This window comes from Phocoena phocoena, chromosome X (genome assembly GCF_963924675.1).
Source record: "Phocoena phocoena chromosome X, mPhoPho1.1, whole genome shotgun sequence".
NCBI lineage: Eukaryota > Metazoa > Chordata > Mammalia > Artiodactyla > Phocoenidae > Phocoena > Phocoena phocoena.
Window position 1 is genome coordinate 33,801,979 of NC_089240.1, and position 20,302 is coordinate 33,822,280.

Genomic DNA, 20,302 nt, shown 5'->3' on the forward strand with positions numbered 1-20,302 from the left:
CATGGGCTTGTATTATGGATATTTATTTACAGATATATGACCCTTACTGAACTGTAAACTCTGCAAAGGTGAGATCATCTTCCTTCTCTGAAATTCCAGTCTAGCCCAGTATCCGACGCAGAACAGATTTTGAAAATAACTGATTTCTAACTGTGGATGAATGAATGAGTGTGAAGCTTTGGATGGCCCCTTAGTGATCCGGAGAGGCTGCCAGGGGAGGAACATTTGGTACCCCACCTCCCTGCTTCTGCTGAGTATGGGTTTCTGCTGGAATTATTAGGCAACCCCTTATTTATTGAAGACCTACTATGTGCAAGGCACAGTGGGAGCTCCAGGACAGAGATCTTTTTACTCCATCTCCATCCCCACTCCAGCTTTTTGCCACACACACACACACACACACACACACACACACACAAGTACCTTCCAGGGCACATCTTTCTATTTGTTTTTGTAGAAAGGCTGGGACTTGGAGGAAAGTGATATCACTGGAAATACTCAGGGATGTCACGTCTACATCTGGGGTTTTGCACTGCCAATTCGCATTTCTGGAATGAGTTATTTCTATGTTCCTTCACAGCAGCCAGCACTGCAGTGTCTTGCATATATTATACACCCAACGAGTACTTGTCAATTGATTTTGTACAAGTATGTGACAGCATAAATATATTATGAAAAATGAGGAGTCTGTGCACCAAAAGAGTCAGGATTCCTTCTCCAAGAAAAATAAAACAAAACCCAAAACAAACAAAAAACCCCCACAGTGGTGGATTGGAGCTTGGCTTAAAGTTCAAAGGCTCCTGGACCTTGCCCTGCAGTATCTCTAACCAGGGGAATTTGATAAGGTAGTTGAAGGGTGATATTACCTTTGCTCTCTCACTGTAATCAAAAGGACTCTTAGCTTTCAGGTGGACCCCACTGGCTACCTTGGTGCGGCGTTTTCAAGAGCACAGAATCATCCTTTTCACTATCAAAAGAATATGCTGTTTAATTTGAGGATCCTGTTGAACAAGGCAGCTCTTAGAAACGGTCACAGTTTCGCGGTTCGAAATTATCGGTAAGTGATGGCCAGAGATTTGAGTCTGACTTAGGAACCGTGGTGATAAATGAAACTCTATTCTGCAGAGAAGTGCAGCCTCCTAAGGCCTCTTTCTGCAGGGTATAGTGCCAGGTTCTACCCTTGTTGGAGACAACTGTCTCTAATTCCAGCTGAGCTTTCATTTCTCGGTCCTCTGTAATCAGATTTCATGGGGCGCTGGGAGGTGACGGCGGGGTGGGGGGTGGGGGCGACTAACCGTGGCACGTATGACAGACTAAATGTTCTGGACATCTTCCATTTGTGTACATACTAAAGGAGTAACTGGCTGAGGAAATGAGAGGAACTAATCTCCACAGGGCCTTCAGCTTGTATTTGGGTTTGCCTGAAAACAATATATCATTCTGGGGCATGGTGATTGATGCGATCTTTAAAAAAACAGACCCCAAAAGAACGACTACATAAATATTTACAAAGTTACATCCTCCTCACAGCCAACTGGCCATGCCTGCGGTCGAAGGTGGTGTGGAGTGTGTCCCTGGGGAAGAGGACAAGGGTGATGGGTTAATCGGGGAAGCAAGGCCATCAAATCTGGATATTGTTGCCAGTGTCTTCCCAGTGCCTCTTGACAACCGAAACCAACCTCAAAATGACCTCAATGACTCTTAAAGTTAGAAGCTTCTAGTCTGAAGGTTTCTCCCACTGTTAGGAAGTGGCCCTGTGATTTGTGGCCCTGGGCCTCCCTTCTCTGGGCCGCCTGACAGCTCTGGACTCTCTGGACTCTACCATTAGCACCACTCAGAAGCCAGAACAACATTGTAAATGATATTGTAAAGTTGGGACCTCAGAGCCACAGAATAATGCCTTCTCCTATTTTACAGATAAGGTAAATGAGGCCCAGAGAGATTATGGGGTCTACTAGTTAGTGCCAGAGTTAGACTATATAAACCAAGCATCTGGAGGAAAGCTCAGGTTTAGAGTCTAAAGAACTGGGTTCAAGGCCTGGCACTACCACTCGCTGGCTATATAACCTTGAGCAAGTCACTAAACTTTTCTGTGATGTTGCTTCACTTATAAAATGGGAGAAAGAGTAATACCTGTTCTGCCTACATCACAGGGTGCTTCAATCATTTATTTAATAAACACTTATTGAGCACCTACTTTGTGCCACGCCCTAAGCAAGGTGTTGGAGATACGGTGGTAAATAAGGTAAATAAGTTATTTCATTCCAGACACATGAAATCACAGTCTAGCAATAACCAGTGAGGTAATGTGCGTGAAAACTGTCAAGTGACAGGCAAATGTTCATTATTTTATCATTCCATCCCGCTGAGTTACATCAGATAAAAGTGCGATGAAATTTCATTCCACGGTTTTTAACAAAGACTCATCACTGAGCTGGAAATCATCAAATGAATGAATAACCAAAGCTTGGAGCTTAAACTTACATTCTTCTTTGAAAATCACAGTGATGACTGATTTTTTTTTTAACCATTATTACAGGCTAAATTTTTGCAAGTAAAAACCTCTTCCAAATATTTAGGCATTTTGGGGCACTTACTAAGATTCTATTTTCCCTATCCAGTAGCTAGACTATGATCCTGAAAATCCCGGCTAGCCATCTCTCACAGTGAATGGGGACTGAGGCAAAAGCATGGCTAAATCAGCCCAAATCCATACCTGCTATTTGAAAATATGAAAGCCTCAAATTACCCATGTCATTAGAAACTACAGAGCATGAGTGTCTATTGAAAAATGGCATAACACTGAAGCGGTGTCCTCTTCAGGTGGCGTGAGTATTTTTCTTTCCTGCTCTTTTTGTTAGCCACCCTACCTGTCAGCTAGATGATTTCAGAATTGCTGATCTCCAATAAGACCTATAAGCTTTGACGACCCCTTAACAATAGAGAAAATCTCCCCATTATCTCTGCCTGTATGGTACTTTTACTTTGATTTTCAGCTTTCTGCAGAGATTTGGGTTCTTCTGCATCCCCCCACTCCCCCATTCTCTCCTCCCCACCCCTGTCTCTCTTGGGAAAGGCGGAGCGCGCTTGTTACATACCATGTGAGTGTAGCGCTAGAGAGTAGTAGGAAATACGTGGTTAGGGTTTGGCAGTGCCACAAAATAGGGACTGCACAGTTTTGAAGCGAGCAGCCATATCACATGGGCATGATAAAATGACTGCTCAAGTGAGGCTGAAGCCATCTACACGGGCTCCCGGATCAATCATTTTTAGTCAGTAATTTTTTCTTTTCTTTTTCTTTTTTTTTTTTTTTTACAAAATCAATAGGATCAGAGACCAAGACTGCCGAGAACACCCAATCCATGGGCTTTTCATCTCACAAACAAGGCTCTAGAGCCTGGTTGTGTTTGGATAATAGACAGTGTCCTATGATTTGTTCCTATTAAGGAAACCACTTATAGCTTTTAAAGAAACCACTAAAATAATATCTTTCTTTATCAGAGAAGACCAACTTGTAAGTGCAGTTCAATTTCATCTCACAAATAGAAATTTCTTCAGAGAATATTGAGCTAAGCCACCCAGTTCTGTGGAGGTTATGGATTGGAGCTGGAGGTGACTGGTTTTCAGGTATTTCATTCCAGGCCTCTCTAAGGGCTTACAGAACTCATTAAGTTCCCTTCATCCCACACACATGCCAATCTATACATACGTGGACATGCAGACGAAGCAATTACAGGCCATCCACGCTCTTGTGTAGAGGAGCGAAAACAGTCCTCTTTGATTATTCACATTTTCCATCATAATTAAAAATGAGTGCCTTTTAAAAAACATATTTCTTGGGGCTTCCCTGGCGGCACAGTGGTTAAGAATCCACCTGTCAATGCAGGGGACATGGGTTCAAACCCTGGTCTGGGAAGATCCCACATAACGTGGAGCAACTAAGCCCGTGCGCTACAACTATTGAGCCTGCGCTCTAGAGCCCGCGAGCCACAACTAGTGAAGCCCGCGTGGCACAATTACTGAAGCCTGCCCGCCTAGAGCCCATGCTCCGCAACAAGAGAAGCCACTGCAATGAGAAGCCTGCGCACTGCAACGAAGAGTAGCCCCCGTTCGCCGCGACTAGAGAAAAGCCTGTGCGCAGCAACGAAGACCCAATGCAGCCAAAAATAAATTAATTAAAACAAAACAAAACAACAACAAAACATATTTCTTCACTTCAGAAAATTATACAAGGCATGAGACCAGGAATGCAATGGGGTCATTATGTTTCCCTTGACCAACAGCAGAATTGGGGTTTTATTTCTAGTTTGTTATTTTTAGTAATTTAATAATTTAACTAAGATAAAAGAAGTAGAGGCGGCCACAGTTTTTCAACAGTTTCGCGTTTCCAGCCCTTTAATAGTAGGTCTGCACGAATCCTCATCCCACTCTTCAATTTTCAGATGAGGGCAAAGTTTTACAGTTTTAGAATACTGACTATCTAAGGTATCTTAGAAACCATCTAGTCACCCAGTTATCAATAGTAATTTATACCACATATGAGCATGTGGGAACAGCGACAAATGTTGCAGGTATATTTTTATTAATAAATTATTATTATTGTTAATAATAGAGAAATTTGGAAATGATTTGTGCTTTTATCTTCCAAATCAATAGGATCATATTCAAGTGTTTTGTGAAAAGAGGGTCACTCTCCCTGCCATGCGTTGCAATATACCTTTCTGAGACGGAAAGAAAGGGATGAAATTAAATTTAGGTCACTGAGAATTCAGATGGCTCCAGTATGGCCTGTGGGAAATCTTGTATTTATGAACTTCATGAATGTTGTGGAAGACAAAGACATGAAGGATCACTGATTTGTAGTTCATTTTCTTACTTTTTCAGATGAGGAATTAATGCCAAAAATGGAAAATGGTCTTCCCAAGGTCACAGTTGAACTAGGACTCGAATTTGAATATTTAAAACCACTGCTCTTTTCATTCCACTGCTTTGATGACTTCGATCCTTCCAAATTGATCAAATTGGCCAATCTCCCCTTGTTCAATATCCCCCCATCCTCTCCCCCACCTTGTTTAAAAGATATAGCCAAAATCTCAGTAAAGATGGAAAAAACACCAAGAAAATATGCCTTTTGTATCAGTCTGCAATGTTAAAGAAACACCAAAATCTCTGCCCTAAGGCCCACTGGCCCTCTCTTATGCCTCCAGAAGCTAAAGTCTTTATCGCAAACTCTCCACGGGGATCAAAATATCATTTAACGCTGAATTTTTTCCTACTCTGGCAAAGTCAGTTTCTGACTGACCACATTTTACTCGAATTAAGCACTTTCTCTTCCAACAAAATACAATTATACAAGGGAACACATCCAGGTTGCCCCCGCTACTCCAAACAATTTACTAGAGTTGGAAAATGCAGGCTGTAGCAATGAAAGGTTTCATTCTGCCAATAGAGAATACTCTTCCATTTTCTAGCTAGGAAGATATTTGGGTGAAGCTAACACAAGGGTCTACTATTACCTTGGCCTAACTTCTTAGCATTCAGTGGTTTGGGGTGAAGAAATCTCCGTAATTATTTTTTCAAGGGATAAAATTAATGGAACGAACGAGTCTTGCCTTTTTCAAAAGCTCTGCTATAACCGACTGCCATGACAGTTTTGACAGAAGACCTGTATGTGGTTCCCATTGTTTTCTCCAATATTGTATTCTCCCCGTTATGTGTTGGCTGAAGAATGATGATGTGGTTTAAGTCTGGTTTACCAAGGAGACACACTTGAGTACAAAGAGACCAAGCATGTTATGGGAACACTAAAATAGTGATTCTGGCCTTGGTCTGGCTCATGAACTAGAGTAGGCTGCTTCCAACTGAAGCACTGGGTCTCTGTGAGAACTTAATAGCCCTTTAGGCCAGCGGTTTTACCTAGCTAACTTGCGTGTGAGTTTATCACCAGAAAGCAAGAAATGCTTGATACGGACAGGAAAAAAGGGGTCTGTGGAGGAGGCATTTCAACATGGTACAATTGTGGAGGCTTTTTACTTTTCGCTAATTTTTAAGTAGCTTAGGAAAGAGATGTGGCAACTCCATTTTGGAGCAGAGGGGAGGAGACAGTAAACAGGATAGGAATTTAAACTGGAACCATTGTGTTTGCTTTCCTTCCAGTGATAAATTTTCCTGGTTAGCTCTTGATATCTATGAAAAACAACTCTTTTTCCCAAGACAACATTTCCTGCCCCACCTCCTGGACAGAACTGAGAAAGGTGGTGGCTGCTCTAATTATTTTTCAATGGTGTAAACAGTACAACCCCCTTCACCAGGTGAGATACAGTTTTTAAAAAATTTTCCGTTAATTACTCCAACTCTCACAGGCTAGTATGACAGATTTACAAGATCTACCTTTCCACTCTTTTTGTCCCCAAGAACCCAGGGGACTTACTCTGTCCAAAAGGGGTTCCCGGAAAGAGGTAGCCAAAATATTGGTATAGTTCATTATTAATGTACTTCGGATTTGGCCCTCATAGTGCTATGGGCAAAAACTTATCCCACCAGGTCCTCTCACCAGTTTTCCAGGTTTTTGCACTTGACACAGGCTGCTATGCATAGGATCCAAGGTTATAATGCTTTTGTTTCACATGCATATGTCCAACCATTGTTCCTAGTAATGCAAATACAATACTGGAGGGGTGGAGCCCTAGAGGATTTCAGCTTTAGCAACATACTAGACCACAGTCAAGTCTCCTCCATGACTCTTAGGTCTTGTGTTCAGCCTAGGCCACAGGCCATACTTGCTCTTGCCTCAACATTAATTCTGTTTGGGGGGGCTCTTGGTATCTTTTTTGTCTTCAGACTTTAGTCATGGCATTGAAAATCCATCATGGTGGATCTCTCTAAATTTATTCTCAGAAATCTGCTGAATTTCTTTTTAAAAAAAATTTATTTATTTATTTTATTTTTGGCTGCATTGGGTCTTCGTTGCTGGGCACAGGCTTTTCTCTAGTTGTGGTGAACGGGGGCTACTCTTCGTTGCGGTGCATGGGCTTCTCATTGTGGTGGCTTCTCTTGTTGTGGAGCATGGGCTTTAGGTGCGCGGGCTTCAGTAGTTGTGGCACGAGGGCTCAGTAGTTGTGGTGCGCGGGCTCAGTAGTTGTGGCGCACAGGCTCAGTAGTTGTGGCTCGCGGGCTCTAGAGCACAGGCTCAGTAGTTGTGGTGTACGGGCTTAGTTGCTCCGCGGCATGTGGGATCTTCCCGGACCAGGGCTCGAACCCGTGTCCCCTGCACTGGCAGGTGGATTTTTTAACCACTGTGCCACCAGGGAAGCCCTGCAGTACATTTCTTAAAGTTAAAAAAAAATCATTGTCATTATTACACATGCTTTTACTGAGACTCTTTGAGGGAATAAAATAAGCAGAGGACCTTTTTCCCCCTAAAAGTTAATAGAAAAGCCACAGGGTCCATTGTATCTGACCAGGGACAATAAAGAACAAATCTTCAAGAATAGATCTGAAGGGCAGTAGAGGGAAAAGAATGAAATTGTTTTCTATTATATGTACATAACAAATTCTGTTTGTACCACTGAATGATTTCAATGATAATAGCTAAAATTTATCAAATACTTATTATATGCCAGACACTGTCTGATTTCCATGTATTAAATCATTTCATCCTTACAACAACCCTATAAGATTATTATACTCATTTTCTAGGTGAGAAATTTAGGTGCAGAGAGAGCTTAGGTAACTTGCCTAACTAATACATAAGAAAGCCACTCATGTGGTTATTTCCAGCAGAGAAGAATTCAGCCTCTTTCCTCAAATTTTTCTTTTCTCTCAACATTCAGGATACTGGCTATCTAAAATGTAAACCACAGCCATATCAATTTTAAGGCATTAGCACTTTGCAGAGACACATGGGGCTACACATTTGCAATGTTGCTATGTGTTTGCTATGTTTTGTGTCAAGAATTAAACAACGAATTACCATAGGACATAGATTTTGTTTTCTTAAGTGTATAGTTCTCTTTTTCTTTTTTGTAGATGTGGACAACCACTACAAAATAAAGTACAGCTGAAGGGTCGTGACCTCCTCACTCTAAAGAACTTTACAGGAGAAGAAATTAAGTATATGCTATGGCTATCAGCAGATCTGAAATACAGGATAAAGCAGAAAGGAGAGGTATGCAGCATTTCCACATTACCTTCCACTGCTACCAATCAGCCTTTTTAATGACAGCCTTTCCAGAGAAAGAGGGAAAAGAAAATACATTAAAATTCCTAAACAGTAGCTAAGTAATGAAACTACACAGGCAAGGTAATTGATTATCACTGAGTGTACAGGCATATAAAAAGCATAAAAATCAGTTGTTCAATGACAATTCATTGCATTTCTTTCATGTGGAATGTTGGAAGTCATTATTAACTGAATCAGAACCTAAGGAATCATTTCTCTGGAAGGATTTTATTTTTATACCTTTTTTCTTTTCTCTGTGTGTTTTCTATCAAATGAAAAATAAGGATGATACATTTTTTCTAGCAACAAATTTCAATTGTGGATGAATATCAGATATATCATCATTAGGATAATTTCAAAAAATTCAGGATGACGTGACAGTGTTAAAAAATTTAGATTAGCAAAGAAACAATTAAATGGTAACCAAGTAGGAGAAGAGATGGGATATGGTGCCTTGCGGGAAGCATTATTCTGTATTTTAAGCAATTTATGTTTGAAACACGCTTAATTAATGCAGCAGCTTCATTTAGACTGCTTAATTGTGAAAGTGTTTTCGTATTCCAAGCTTGTTCAGAAGCATTTGAAAGAGCTGGTTTCAGGTTGAGAAACTTTTACACAACCTTGATTTTGTTACCTAGTTCACTAGCTCTCCAAGTTCCTAAGAACGAACTGAAAATAGGAGTGACTCCGACTGCTATGGGTTCCTGTAGAAGACCTTGAAATAAGGAGAAAATGTCCCCCAAGATCCCAGGCTTTTTGCTCTTCACACTTCGTGGTGAGGAAGGTTAGCTGGCAGGAATGTGTTTGTTCTGGAACTCATCCTACCGGGAAGTCCATCTACAGAAGAGGAAGGAGGCAGAGCTCCACCCCACACCCAAACTCTCCAGATTGTTTCCACATGACTTCTAGGAACAAAGTCTTTGCACTCTCACAAGGATGCGTGATGAAAGTGTAGCTGAAACTCTGGAGCTTCATCTTTACGAGTCTGAGTACCCCACGTTGTGACAGAGAAGCACATTCCTAGCTGAGAAAACACTTCTGAACCAAGCATCTTCAAGGGCATTGAACACTGGTAGAGGTTTTCACGGATTTAAGTAAGAAGATGGCTCCAGTATGAAATATTAATAAACTTTGGAACAAATGTTCAGGTTGAACCCAGAGCAACTAATACTACTTTCTCATTATGTGTCAGTGAGCTGTGGAAGTTCCTGTTCCCTTCCCCCATTTGTATACAACATGAAAAAAAAACACTTTAAATTCACTGTTTAAATAACAGCTGAACACTTGTTTGGGAACAGTGTTAATTATTCTACATTTTCTGATAATGTAAAGAATAAGTTTTGAAACATAATCCCTGCTATTGGATATAAAATGTATATTTCATTTTAATTGTATTCTTGTCCTTGACTTTCAGTATTTGCCTTTACTGCAAGGAAAGTCCTTAGGCATGATTTTTGAAAAAAGAAGTACTCGAACAAGATTGTCCACAGAAACAGGTGAGTCCATAGACAAACTTGGACTTGTGTTGAAGAGGGGGCCAGAGGGTGAGGACCTGGGAGGAGTAGCCCAGTGGGGGGATTTGTTTGTCTCTTTGGCAACAACAAAGGGCAAACACTGTCACTGAGAATGAGTAGTGCAAGCCTCTGAATGCTCTTCCCAATTCTCATAGAAGCTGCAAGCAGAAGGATGAGTCTCATCTGTAGGGATTCCGTGAGGACTTGGGTAGAAGTCCCAAATAATTCTTCATGTTCAGTACAGAATGTCAGTGGGCATAAATTCTCAGGCCTCCAACTCATGTCAGCAAGAAATGTGTATTTTTCTAACATGTAAAGAACTTTTCCTTGTTTGTATCAATTTTGCTGGATGATGGAAACAATCTCTGCAACGCTAGGCAATCCTCAGTTGTTTAAAAAGTGATTACTGTGTCAATTTAGGGTCTCTTCCCCTGTTGCCCACAGTCATGGTTAAGTCCTGGAGAGTATCTCAATGTCCAGGCATCTAAGAGCTATGGGGATCTGGTCACTGGTCATCAGGACATCATCATCACATGGCTATGCTGAAATCTGCTGAGACTTCTGAGCCTTGGACCAGACCTATTTGACCTTGAGTGGCTCCCATTTACTGTGGAGTTTGCTTTACTTTGATCACAGGATCTGAGCTATCTCTTGGTTTGGCTCTCTCAACCTCCTGGCAGCTCTGCACGCCACAGTGGGCACAGAGATACTGCAAGGCTCTCTCTACTCTATCGTTCCTTCCTCTTTCTGGGTGCTAGGCAGTTCTAGAACATTTGCTCCCTCCTAGAACGCTGTCTTAAGAGCAAGACACAGGTGATCTCAGCTCTGGGGTTCCCCAAACTCATCTGAAATTTCCATCATGCTCCCCATGCTTCAGTCCTTGGCTTGGGGGACCGACAGCAGGGCACAGTGGCAAAGGTCTATTTCTGTTGCTTCTTCGCTCTTGCAGCTTTTCTTCCCCTTCCAGTTCCCAGGTGATAAAGCAAGAGGAAAAACTGGCTCTGACTATCCATGTATTCTTTCAAGTCTGTTGTTTGTGCCTGAAATCCTAAGCTGTTGACACTCAAAATTTCTTTTTTCTCAAACTATGATCTCTGTAATGAGTTTCAAAAAGTCTGTTTTGAAACTCATAAGCCATACATCACCTCTTGTTTCTCTCTGCATTTCTGCTCCATCAGACCTCCCTTGAATCAATAATATGACTGCCCAAATGGGCAAATGGATAGGACTGAGGAAAAGGTACCACAAATAAAAACATGTTGGTTGATCCTTTGCATATCTTGTCCTACTTACAAGCATCAGAGCTCTCTAGGGTTCAGAAGCAAACAACTACTTCATGCAATTCTTGCCTTGTAATGATCAGCAATGAGGTGCCTCAAATACATAACAAAATGGAGTTTAGAGTGATGAAGTGACTTGCTAAGTTCATGCAATTAATACAAATTGGCACCAGGATTCAGATCTCATGTTTACTGTTCTTACTAATGCACTCCCCTTGCCCTTTGAGAGAAGGAAGGAGGAAGAAAGGCAACATATAAGGTGTCATCTAATCTTTAAAGTCCTAGGAAGGAAACTGCTGAGAACATTTTGCTCTTTAAAGCTGGAGTCTTTAAAAGGTCACAATGACATCTGACGTTTAGTAAAGGAAAAATGAATATTGCATAAGCCAGTCAGTAATTCTGAAATTCTGCTCCTTTTCAACATTGGTTATCATCTTTTAAAATCATTAGTACTTAAGAGAGGTGTTCTTTTTTGAAGTCATCAAAAGAATCGATTAATATGGGCTTCCCTGGTGGCGCAGTGGTTGAGGGTCCGCCTGCCGATGCAGGGGACGCGGGTTCGTGCCCCGGTCCGGGAAGGTCCCACATGTCGCGGAGCGGCTGGGCCAGTGAGCCATGGCCGCTGAGCCTGCGCATCCGGAGCCTGTGCTCCGCAACGGGAGAGGCCACGACAGTGAGAGGCCCACGTACCGCAAAAAAAAAAAAAAAAAAAAAAGAATCGATTAATATATAGAAATTTCTCAATTTTAAGTTTCTTTCAGATTATTTTTTCTTGGTTCTTAGTGTTGTCTACCACGTTTCTCTGTTCAAATGTTATTTTCGATTTAAATACCCCTGAATAAGTGATCAGTTTTACCATGCACATATCACGTGGTAGTTAAGCTACTAATAAAACCAAGAGTGAAGATTTAATAAGCTTTTGGGTACAGACCCTGTGCTAAGTGCTCTACATTAATTACATGGATTATCTCACTTAGTCCTCATGACAATTCCATGAGGGTGAGACCACTGAGGAAAACAGGCTGAAATAGGTTCAGCAAAAGGCCCACAGACATATAGCTAATAAATGGCAGACCCAGGATTAGAAGCTATTATTAAATGTATTTGTAAGTGTCTAATTTAATTCAGACATTTATTAGTCATGTTTTATTCCAATAAAGCTGTTTCTACAGGTGGCATTAAGCATTTTGTTAAATGATTGTTTTCTATAAACGCTCTGGGACTTCCCTGGCGGTTCAGTGGTTAAGACTCCACGCTTCCACTGCAGGGGGGACAGGTCTGATCCCTGGTCAGGGGACTAAGATGCTGCATGCCGTGTGGCAAGGCCAAAAAAAAAAATGCTCTGAAATCTGCACAAAATTACAAACTATAACAAATATATGAGAAAAGGAACATATGACCATAAAAAGTTATGGTTCACAGAATATTCATCACTATCCTCAATAAATACCCATGGGTCTCACTGCATATGGCATCCTGCCAAACTCAAAAGTAGGAGAATCAGTCAGAGTAAGCAGCTGATTTAAATGCGTACAGAAATGGTAAACCTCAACCCCCAACATGGCAGAGCATTTCTACTGTGTACATGTGCATCTTAATGGTTGTCGGTTAACACAATTTTTCATCAAAACCTGTTACCTTGGTATTTAGAATGAAAATAGGATGTAATTAAAACTGTCAATTGCTACCCCAGATTTGTGTCAGCCTCTGGGATGGGGTGATCCTCAGAGGACAGTCCTTGAGGCTTCCATCCCAGGCCTGAGTTGCAAAGATACAGCAGCATTTATACTTATCTCGGGGGACAAAATAAAATTCTCCACCCAGTAAAACAGATAACTAATAAGAATCTACTGTATAGCATGGGGAACTCTACTCAATACTCTGTAATGACCTATATGGGAATAGAATCTAAAAAAGAGTGAATATACGTATAACTGATTCACTTTAGTGTAGAGCAGAAACTAACACAACATTGTAACTACTCTCCAATAAAAATTAATTTAAAAAAATAATTTAAAAAAATTCTTCACCCAAATCAAGCCATATTAATTGCCCATGTAGTATTTTTATTAAAATGTAAGACAGCTAGAGAAAAGTGTGCAAATCATTAAGTGTCCAGTTCAATGAATTATTACAGTAAACACATCCTCGTAACTAATACCCAGATAGAGAAATAGGATGTGAATAGCACCCAGAAGCCCTCCCTTGTATCTTCTTCCAGTCGCTACTCCCCCCGCCCAACCCCTGCTCTGCCCCCAAAGGGTAACCATTATCCTGGCTTCTAACCTCACAGATTAGTTTTGCTGTTTTCGAACTTTATAGAAATGGAGTCATTCAGCATATGCTCTTTTGTGTCTGGCTTCTTTTGCCCAGCACTATGTTTGGGAGCTGTATCGATGTTGCTGTGTGTGTAGTTGTAGCTTATACATTCCTCACCCACTCTTTGTGTATGCCTGCCTGCCAAACTGTACAATTCTCCTGTGTGTCTACTGATGACTATACTCTTTTATTGCAAATTAATTGAGCAGATAGGTGGATACATTTATTAATCTTGGTAAGTGCGGCAGCTGATGGAAAAATGCACAGGGCATCCTACGAGACGGTTCTTTTCATTATTTAACACTGGTATTTGACTTTCAAGGTGAAATGGAAGCTAGTGCTTTCCAAGCCGTTTCAAATTCATCATCTTTACAGAGGTGGCAATATAAAAAACGTGATACCATGCTGCAGGAATGAAAGTGAAGCACAGAGAGGTTAATAGCTGCCTTAGTTCTACCAGCAAGAGCTCTCAGAGCCTTTACATTTCCAGAGCGTGAATTCTATTTATACCCCTTCCTCCAAAGCTTGCAGAGATCCGTGAGGAAAAGAAACAGTAAAATAAGATGTACTTTTATTTTCCCAGACAGAAATTAAGATATTAACAGGTGAAATCCTTTGTTCAAAAATATCTGATGTGTACGCATAAACAAGTGAAACAGATAAAAACAAACTCCTCTGGATGAAGAGCGAAGAGAGAGTAGAGACCCGTCCAGCTGTCCTCCTTTCTTCAGCAATGGCAGCTCCTGGTGGCTTCTCAGAACCTCTGACACCTTCCAGAACCACTTAATGCCATCCATGTCTGATGAACTGGTGAATGCTCGACCTGTACTTTTGGACTGGGGTCTGAGGCTTCTTTTCGATCGGTGACCAAAAATTGCGGAGGCAATTCCTTCTTAGAAGCAATGTCCTCCCATTTAATCTTCTTCAAGAACTGCTGAAGGCTTTGTCGACTGAAAAAAATTGCACAACCTAAAAGTTGAGAATTAATTATGTTTTATTCGGTGGACTTGCTGAGGACTTAAGCCTGGAAGGCAGCCTCTCAGGTAGCTCTGAGGGACTGTTCTGAAGAGGTGAGGGGGGAACCAGGATATACAGGAGTGTTTGCAACAAAATCCAGGTAGTCGGAACATCAAAAAATTACCGTTAATGAAAGAAAACCAGACATCTTTTTTATGTATGGGAAGAAGCAAGAATCTGGGCTCGTGGAAATCATTCCTTTGATATGCACCTTCATTATCTAGGGCCAGTATCCCATTCTTTCCCATCCTGAGTCCCCTCAGGGTACGCTGCTGGGGTGGCTGTAGTGACTGAGGGCTTGGCAGTGGGCAGCCCTTTTGTCTCCATTCGGAGTTCCCTCAGGACTCACCCTCGGGGCGGTGGTAGTGGCTGATAATAGCCCACAGAATCATTTGTGTGCCGACAGGGCAGGCAACATTCTTCATTCACAGCTTCCACTCCTATTTCTTAACACTTTCTGTAACCTCTCTTCCTACCCCTACCTCATAAGCCCAGGCTTGACGGGAATCTTCGTTATAGCACAAAGAGAAAAATGAAAAGGCAACAAACAAATCCTGGGTTGTCACAGCCAAATGACTTCTAGTCAAAGTAAGAGTATGACTTCAAGCAGACTTGCCAGGAGGCCTTAAACTTTCTCTGAAATCTTCCTCCACAGTCCCCAACCCTCAATGGCATTCATCCCTGTGCCAGGCACATCGTAGGTGCACCGTAAATGCTTTCTTGATGAATGTGCAGTATTCATTTTTGTTTAGGTGACTTTCCCTGTTTAGAAATAGATTAAGGGCTCAAGAGTGATTAGTGATTATAATCGTCACTAAATCGCATTAGCTCACTTCACACGTAATAGAAAATTCCATAAACAAAATTAGGAGATGTTTGCAAGTGAAAAGAATGGGTCCTCTCTCCAGAGTCAAAATCCTTCCTGCATTTGTTCAGTAAGTATTTGTTGAATACTTACTATGTACCAGTGTTTATTCTAGGTTCCTGAGATTGATATATCAGTGAAAAAAAGAGAGGTAAATCCCTGCCTTCATGAAGCTGACATTCTAGTTGGTACACAGACGAAAAACAATAGACATAATACATTTTAAGTGGATGATATATCACGTTGGAAGGTGATAAGCACTCTCGGCAAGGAGAAGACTGCCTGGAAGTGAGGGAGAAACATGTACTCCATTATTTGGACTTTGCCTTTTACTCTGAGTACAATAGGGAAATCTTTGGAGGGTTTTGAACAGAGGAGGAATGTGACCTAACTTGCATTTTAAATGGATCTCTCTGACTGCTCTGTTGAAAATAAACTTCGGGGCTGGGGGTGCAGATGAGATAGAAGCAGGGAAAGCTGTCAGTAGGTTGCTATAGTACATAGAGGCTGGGGCCAGGGTGGTGGCAGAGGAAGGGGTAGGAGGGCCAGATTCGGGATATGTTTCGAAGGGAGAGCCAACAAGATTCCTGATGTATCAGGTAAGAGAGAGGCATCAAGGACGACTTCAAGGTTTCTGTCTGAGCAACTGTGGGCAGGATGGAGCAGGATAGAGCAGGTCAGGCAGGATGGAGGGGAAAATCAAGAGATCAGTTTTGGAAGTATTGAGTTTGAGATGTCTTTTAGACACACAAGCAAAGATGTTGAAGAGGCAGCTGGGTATTAGTTTGGAGTAGGGGAGTGAAATTTGACCTAGAATACTTGGGAGTCATCAGCATACAGATGGTATTTAAGGCTATGGGACCAGATACAATTATAATGGAAATAAGTGTAGATGGAGAGAAGAGGACCAAGGACTAGCCCTGGGGAACATCGACATTAAGAGGTAAAGGAAAAGAGAAAGAACCAGCAATGGAGATTGAGAAGAAGCAACTACCAAGGTAGACGTAAAAGCAAGAGTGTGTGGTGTCCTGGATGGTGTGCGAAGAAAGTTTATCAAGGACAAGGCGGTGAACAACTTTGTTAATTGCTCCAAGGTCAAGAAAAATAAGAACTGAAATGGCCACTAGATGCAGCAATGTGAAAGTCATTGGTAACCTTGGTGAGGGGAGTTTTGGTGCCATGTTGGGGGGCCAAAGACTTATGGGAATAGATTTGAAGGAAATGAGATGAGGAACTGGAGAGAGAAAGCAAAAACAAGAGTTTGGCTGCAAAGAGAGCAAAGAATTAAAAGGATACCTGGCAAGGGAAATAAGGACAAGAGAAAGTTTGCATTTTTAAAATTAATGAGTGAAAAAATTAGAATAGCCTATTCACGATGCAGGTAATGTAAGAGAGAAAGGGAAGAGTTGGTAGAGCAACATTCTTGAGTAGGTGAGGGGGCATGGCTTCTAGTTCATACATGGGGTATGGAAAGTTCATCTATGCTGAACAGGAGGGGAAGCAGAACATATGGGTACAGATGCTGACAAGTATGGAAATGGGGTGATGGAATCTGGAAGTTCTCTGTTACCATTTTTTTCATTGAGGTGGGAAGTAAGGTTATCAACTGAGTGCTGGCTCTACTTTCAAAATATATCAAGAATCCAATCATTTTCTCATTGCTTCAGTGGTTACTATGCTGGTCCAAGCTATCGATTCTCAGCCAGATTTTTGCAAGTGTCCTGACTGGTCTCCCTGCTCCTGCCCTTGCCCCACTATGGATGTTCTATTAAAACATATGTCCAATCATGTCATCCTCTGCTCCAACCCTCTCATGGCTTCCCGTCTTACTCAGACAAAAGTCAAAGCTGTTGCTTCCTCCCCACCTTCCTTCTGCAGCCTCATCAACTATTACTCTCCTCCTCACACACTCTATACCTTCCACACTAACTTTGTTGTTGTGCCGTGAATCCACCAGTCATGAACCTTCCTCAGGCCCTCAAGACATGCTCTTCCCACTGTCTTGTATGTTTCAATGCGGCTTCCTTGACCACGTTAAAATTATAACTCCTATTCCTTACATTGCCTATCCTCCCTCCCTGCTCTATTTTTCATGTAGCACTTGTCAACATCTAACATACAAGATATTTAATTTACCCACTCAGTTTATTATCTATCTCTCCCCCATTAGAATGAAAGTTCCAGGTAGGCAGGGACTTGTACCTTGCTGTTTACAATGCTTTTCACAGTGCCTAGAACAGCACCAGGCACATACTTTTAGAATGAATGAATAAATTTTAGAACCATGCCATGAGGCTAGGACCTGTTGTGGTTACTCCACAGAGACAAGATGTGCCTCCCACCAAAATTTGGTTTGATTGTTGACAGTGAGGATAACATACTTGCACCAAGAGGGTATGAAAAGGTTTACTATTCACATAATGTGGCTTTCTGGGGAGAGTAGGGCTAGCTCTAAAATTGGTCCCAAAGTGGCGTTAGAGAGCAGGAAAATTATATGGCTTGTGCTTTTATTGTGGTTGTGGGGTGAGGCTGGGGTGAAGATGCCCATGCACAGGGCAGGGGGAGAAGGGAGGGCGATGGTGGGTAGCAATCAAACATCATAAATTGAGTCAGATTCTTTATTACAAGGCCCATAGCAAGTAGGACTGTTTGTGTGTTTCATGTTCTCTCATTCTACCTGGGATGTAGCACATCAGATCTGCAAGGGATCTTAGGGCTCTAGGCAAACTGCCTGATTTTCAGATGAAGACTGAATCCAGTTCCACTATGTTGTCCTGTCTCCTGTAGATCCCAATGTAAGTTGGCTTAGGGGCTGGCTCTCCTAGGAGAAAGCTCTAGGTTCTTAAAAACAATCTTGAACAAGTTTTTAGACTCTTTGACTCTCAAAACTCCTGTCTATAAAATTCTTACAATAATATCTAATATGCTCTTTGTCAGAGTGAAGGATTCAATGGAAGAAAGTTTCTGAAGTGCCATCACCTGGTAGCGCTCTGTGACTAGTCATTGCTAGAGTCAGAACATAGTGACCTGTAGCTAAAAAACCATTTGGTCGGGGCATTTATAAGAGAATACTTTTAAGTATGAAATAGGCAGAATATAATTATTTTTTAAATGTAGTAACAGAAATGAGAACAGTTGTTCTGTCGTGGATTTTTTGTTGTTGTTTTACTTAGGAAAGCTTTCAAATGAACAGAAAGTAGAAAGATTAGCATAATGAGCACCCCAATACCCCTTACATCAATCAACTGTTAATATGTTGCCTTCTTTGATTTACCTGTTCATTTTTCTTAGTGAAATTTTTTTTTTTTTTGGCCACGCAGCATGGCATGCGGGATCTTAGTTCCCCAACCAGGGATCGAACCCGTGCCCCCTGCAGTGGAAGCATGGAGTCTTAATCACTGGACTGCCAGAGAAGTCCCAGTTAGTGAAATACTTTAAAGTAAATTAAAGCTACAATGAAATTTTACCTCAAAATATATCAGTATGCATATTTCAAATAAATAAGAATATTTTCTGTATAGCTACAATATCATTATCATACCTAATAAAAATGATTTGTTAATATCACCTATCCACATTCAAATTGCATTAGGGTTTCAGTGGGCTGTTTCGTGAGACTTTGGGTCAAATTCCCCTTCATGAGTCTAAAACTCTTTGTCCCCCAACTCACCATGAGATTAATGATTTCCTCCTTTCTCATGGGAAACAAGTAGGATTAGAAAATTGTGACTGCTGCATATTTTCCAAAAGACAAAGTAGGTATATTACAATAAGGAGGAAAAAAGTAATGTTCGCAAAATTCCTCAGACAAGTCTCTATCTTGTAATTATACTTATTTGCCTTTACATTGTATATCTAAGAAAGCCTGCCTATTGAACCTGTCTCAAATGAGAAAGTAAAGTTCTGATTGGATGTCACCATTTCCCATAATTTTGCCTCAGGGTATGTGGTAAAAGGGCTCTCCTTGTTACCACAGAGTTTAGCTATGGCTTGGGGCAGGCCCCTCTCTGTGTCATCCTCCCCAGACCAATGGAATGTGTTATGAGGGTGGGGAAGGAGCCATCCTCATCTGCTCAGATGTCTGCAATAATCTCACATCCCATGGAGGGCTGAAAAGTGGTGAGGGCAATATGTGAGTGGTGCTTAGCCCTGTCTTGGTTGGAGGATAAATACAGCAGTTGAATGACCTTCTGATCTTGCTGACTTTTAGTGACCTGAAATTGCCATTTCAATACTCACTTTATTTTCAATTTTTAAAAAATTAAGGGCTTGGGCTTCCCTGGTGGTGCAGTGGTTAAGAATCTGCCTGCCAATGCAGGGGACACGGGTTCAAGTACTGGTCCAGGAAGATCCCACATGCCACGGAGCAGCTAAGCCCGTGTGCCACAACTACTGAGCCTGCGCTCTAGAGCCCACGAGTCACAACTACTGAGCCCACGTGCTATAAGTACTGAAGCCCATGCACCTAGAGCCTGTGCTCCACAACAAGAGAAGCCACTGCAATGAGAAGCCCCCGCTCACCACAACTAGAGAAAGCCCGCGTGCAGCAACGAAGACCCAATGCAGCCAAAAATAAATAAACAAAATAAATTTATTTTAAAAAATTAACCTATAATCTATATACTGGAAGATGCACAGATCTTAAGTGTACAGTTCAATAAGTGTTGAGGAATACATATACTCACGTATACGGGTTTGTAACGTACAAACTATCAAGGTATAAAGTATTCCTGTAACCCCAGAAAGTTCACCAATGCTCCTTCCCAGCCAATCAGCCTCTCCAGAAGCAACTAGTGTTTTAATTTCAGCCACTCTATGTTAGTTTTGCCCATTCTAGAACTTCATATAAATGGAATTATACATTATGTACTCTTTTGTGTCTAGCTTCTTTCATTCAGCATAATGTTTGTCAGATTCATCCATGCTGTATGTATAGTAGTACGTTCCTTTTTATTACTGAATAGTATTCCATTGTAATCCATGATATCCCATACTACAGTTTATTTTCCCATTTTCCTGGTGGACATCATTATATATTTTAAAGAATAAAAATGAGGTATAGTCTCCAAATGAGAACATGCCCCAT

General features: G+C 41.4%; 1 protein-coding gene across 1 annotated transcript in view; it reads left to right on the forward strand.

Annotated features, from left to right (window-relative positions):
• The first annotated feature begins 817 nt into the window (after nt 1–817).
• OTC (ornithine transcarbamylase) overlaps nt 818–20,302 on the forward strand; it is a 56,823-nt gene continuing 37,338 nt past the window's right edge. Inside the window, exons 1-3 of the mRNA XM_065900417.1 lie at nt 818–1,057; nt 8,029–8,167; nt 9,636–9,717. Of these exons, the coding sequence (XP_065756489.1) occupies nt 981–1,057; nt 8,029–8,167; nt 9,636–9,717 (298 nt within the window). The 5' untranslated portion in view covers nt 818–980. The remainder of the gene's footprint in view (nt 1,058–8,028; nt 8,168–9,635; nt 9,718–20,302) is intronic.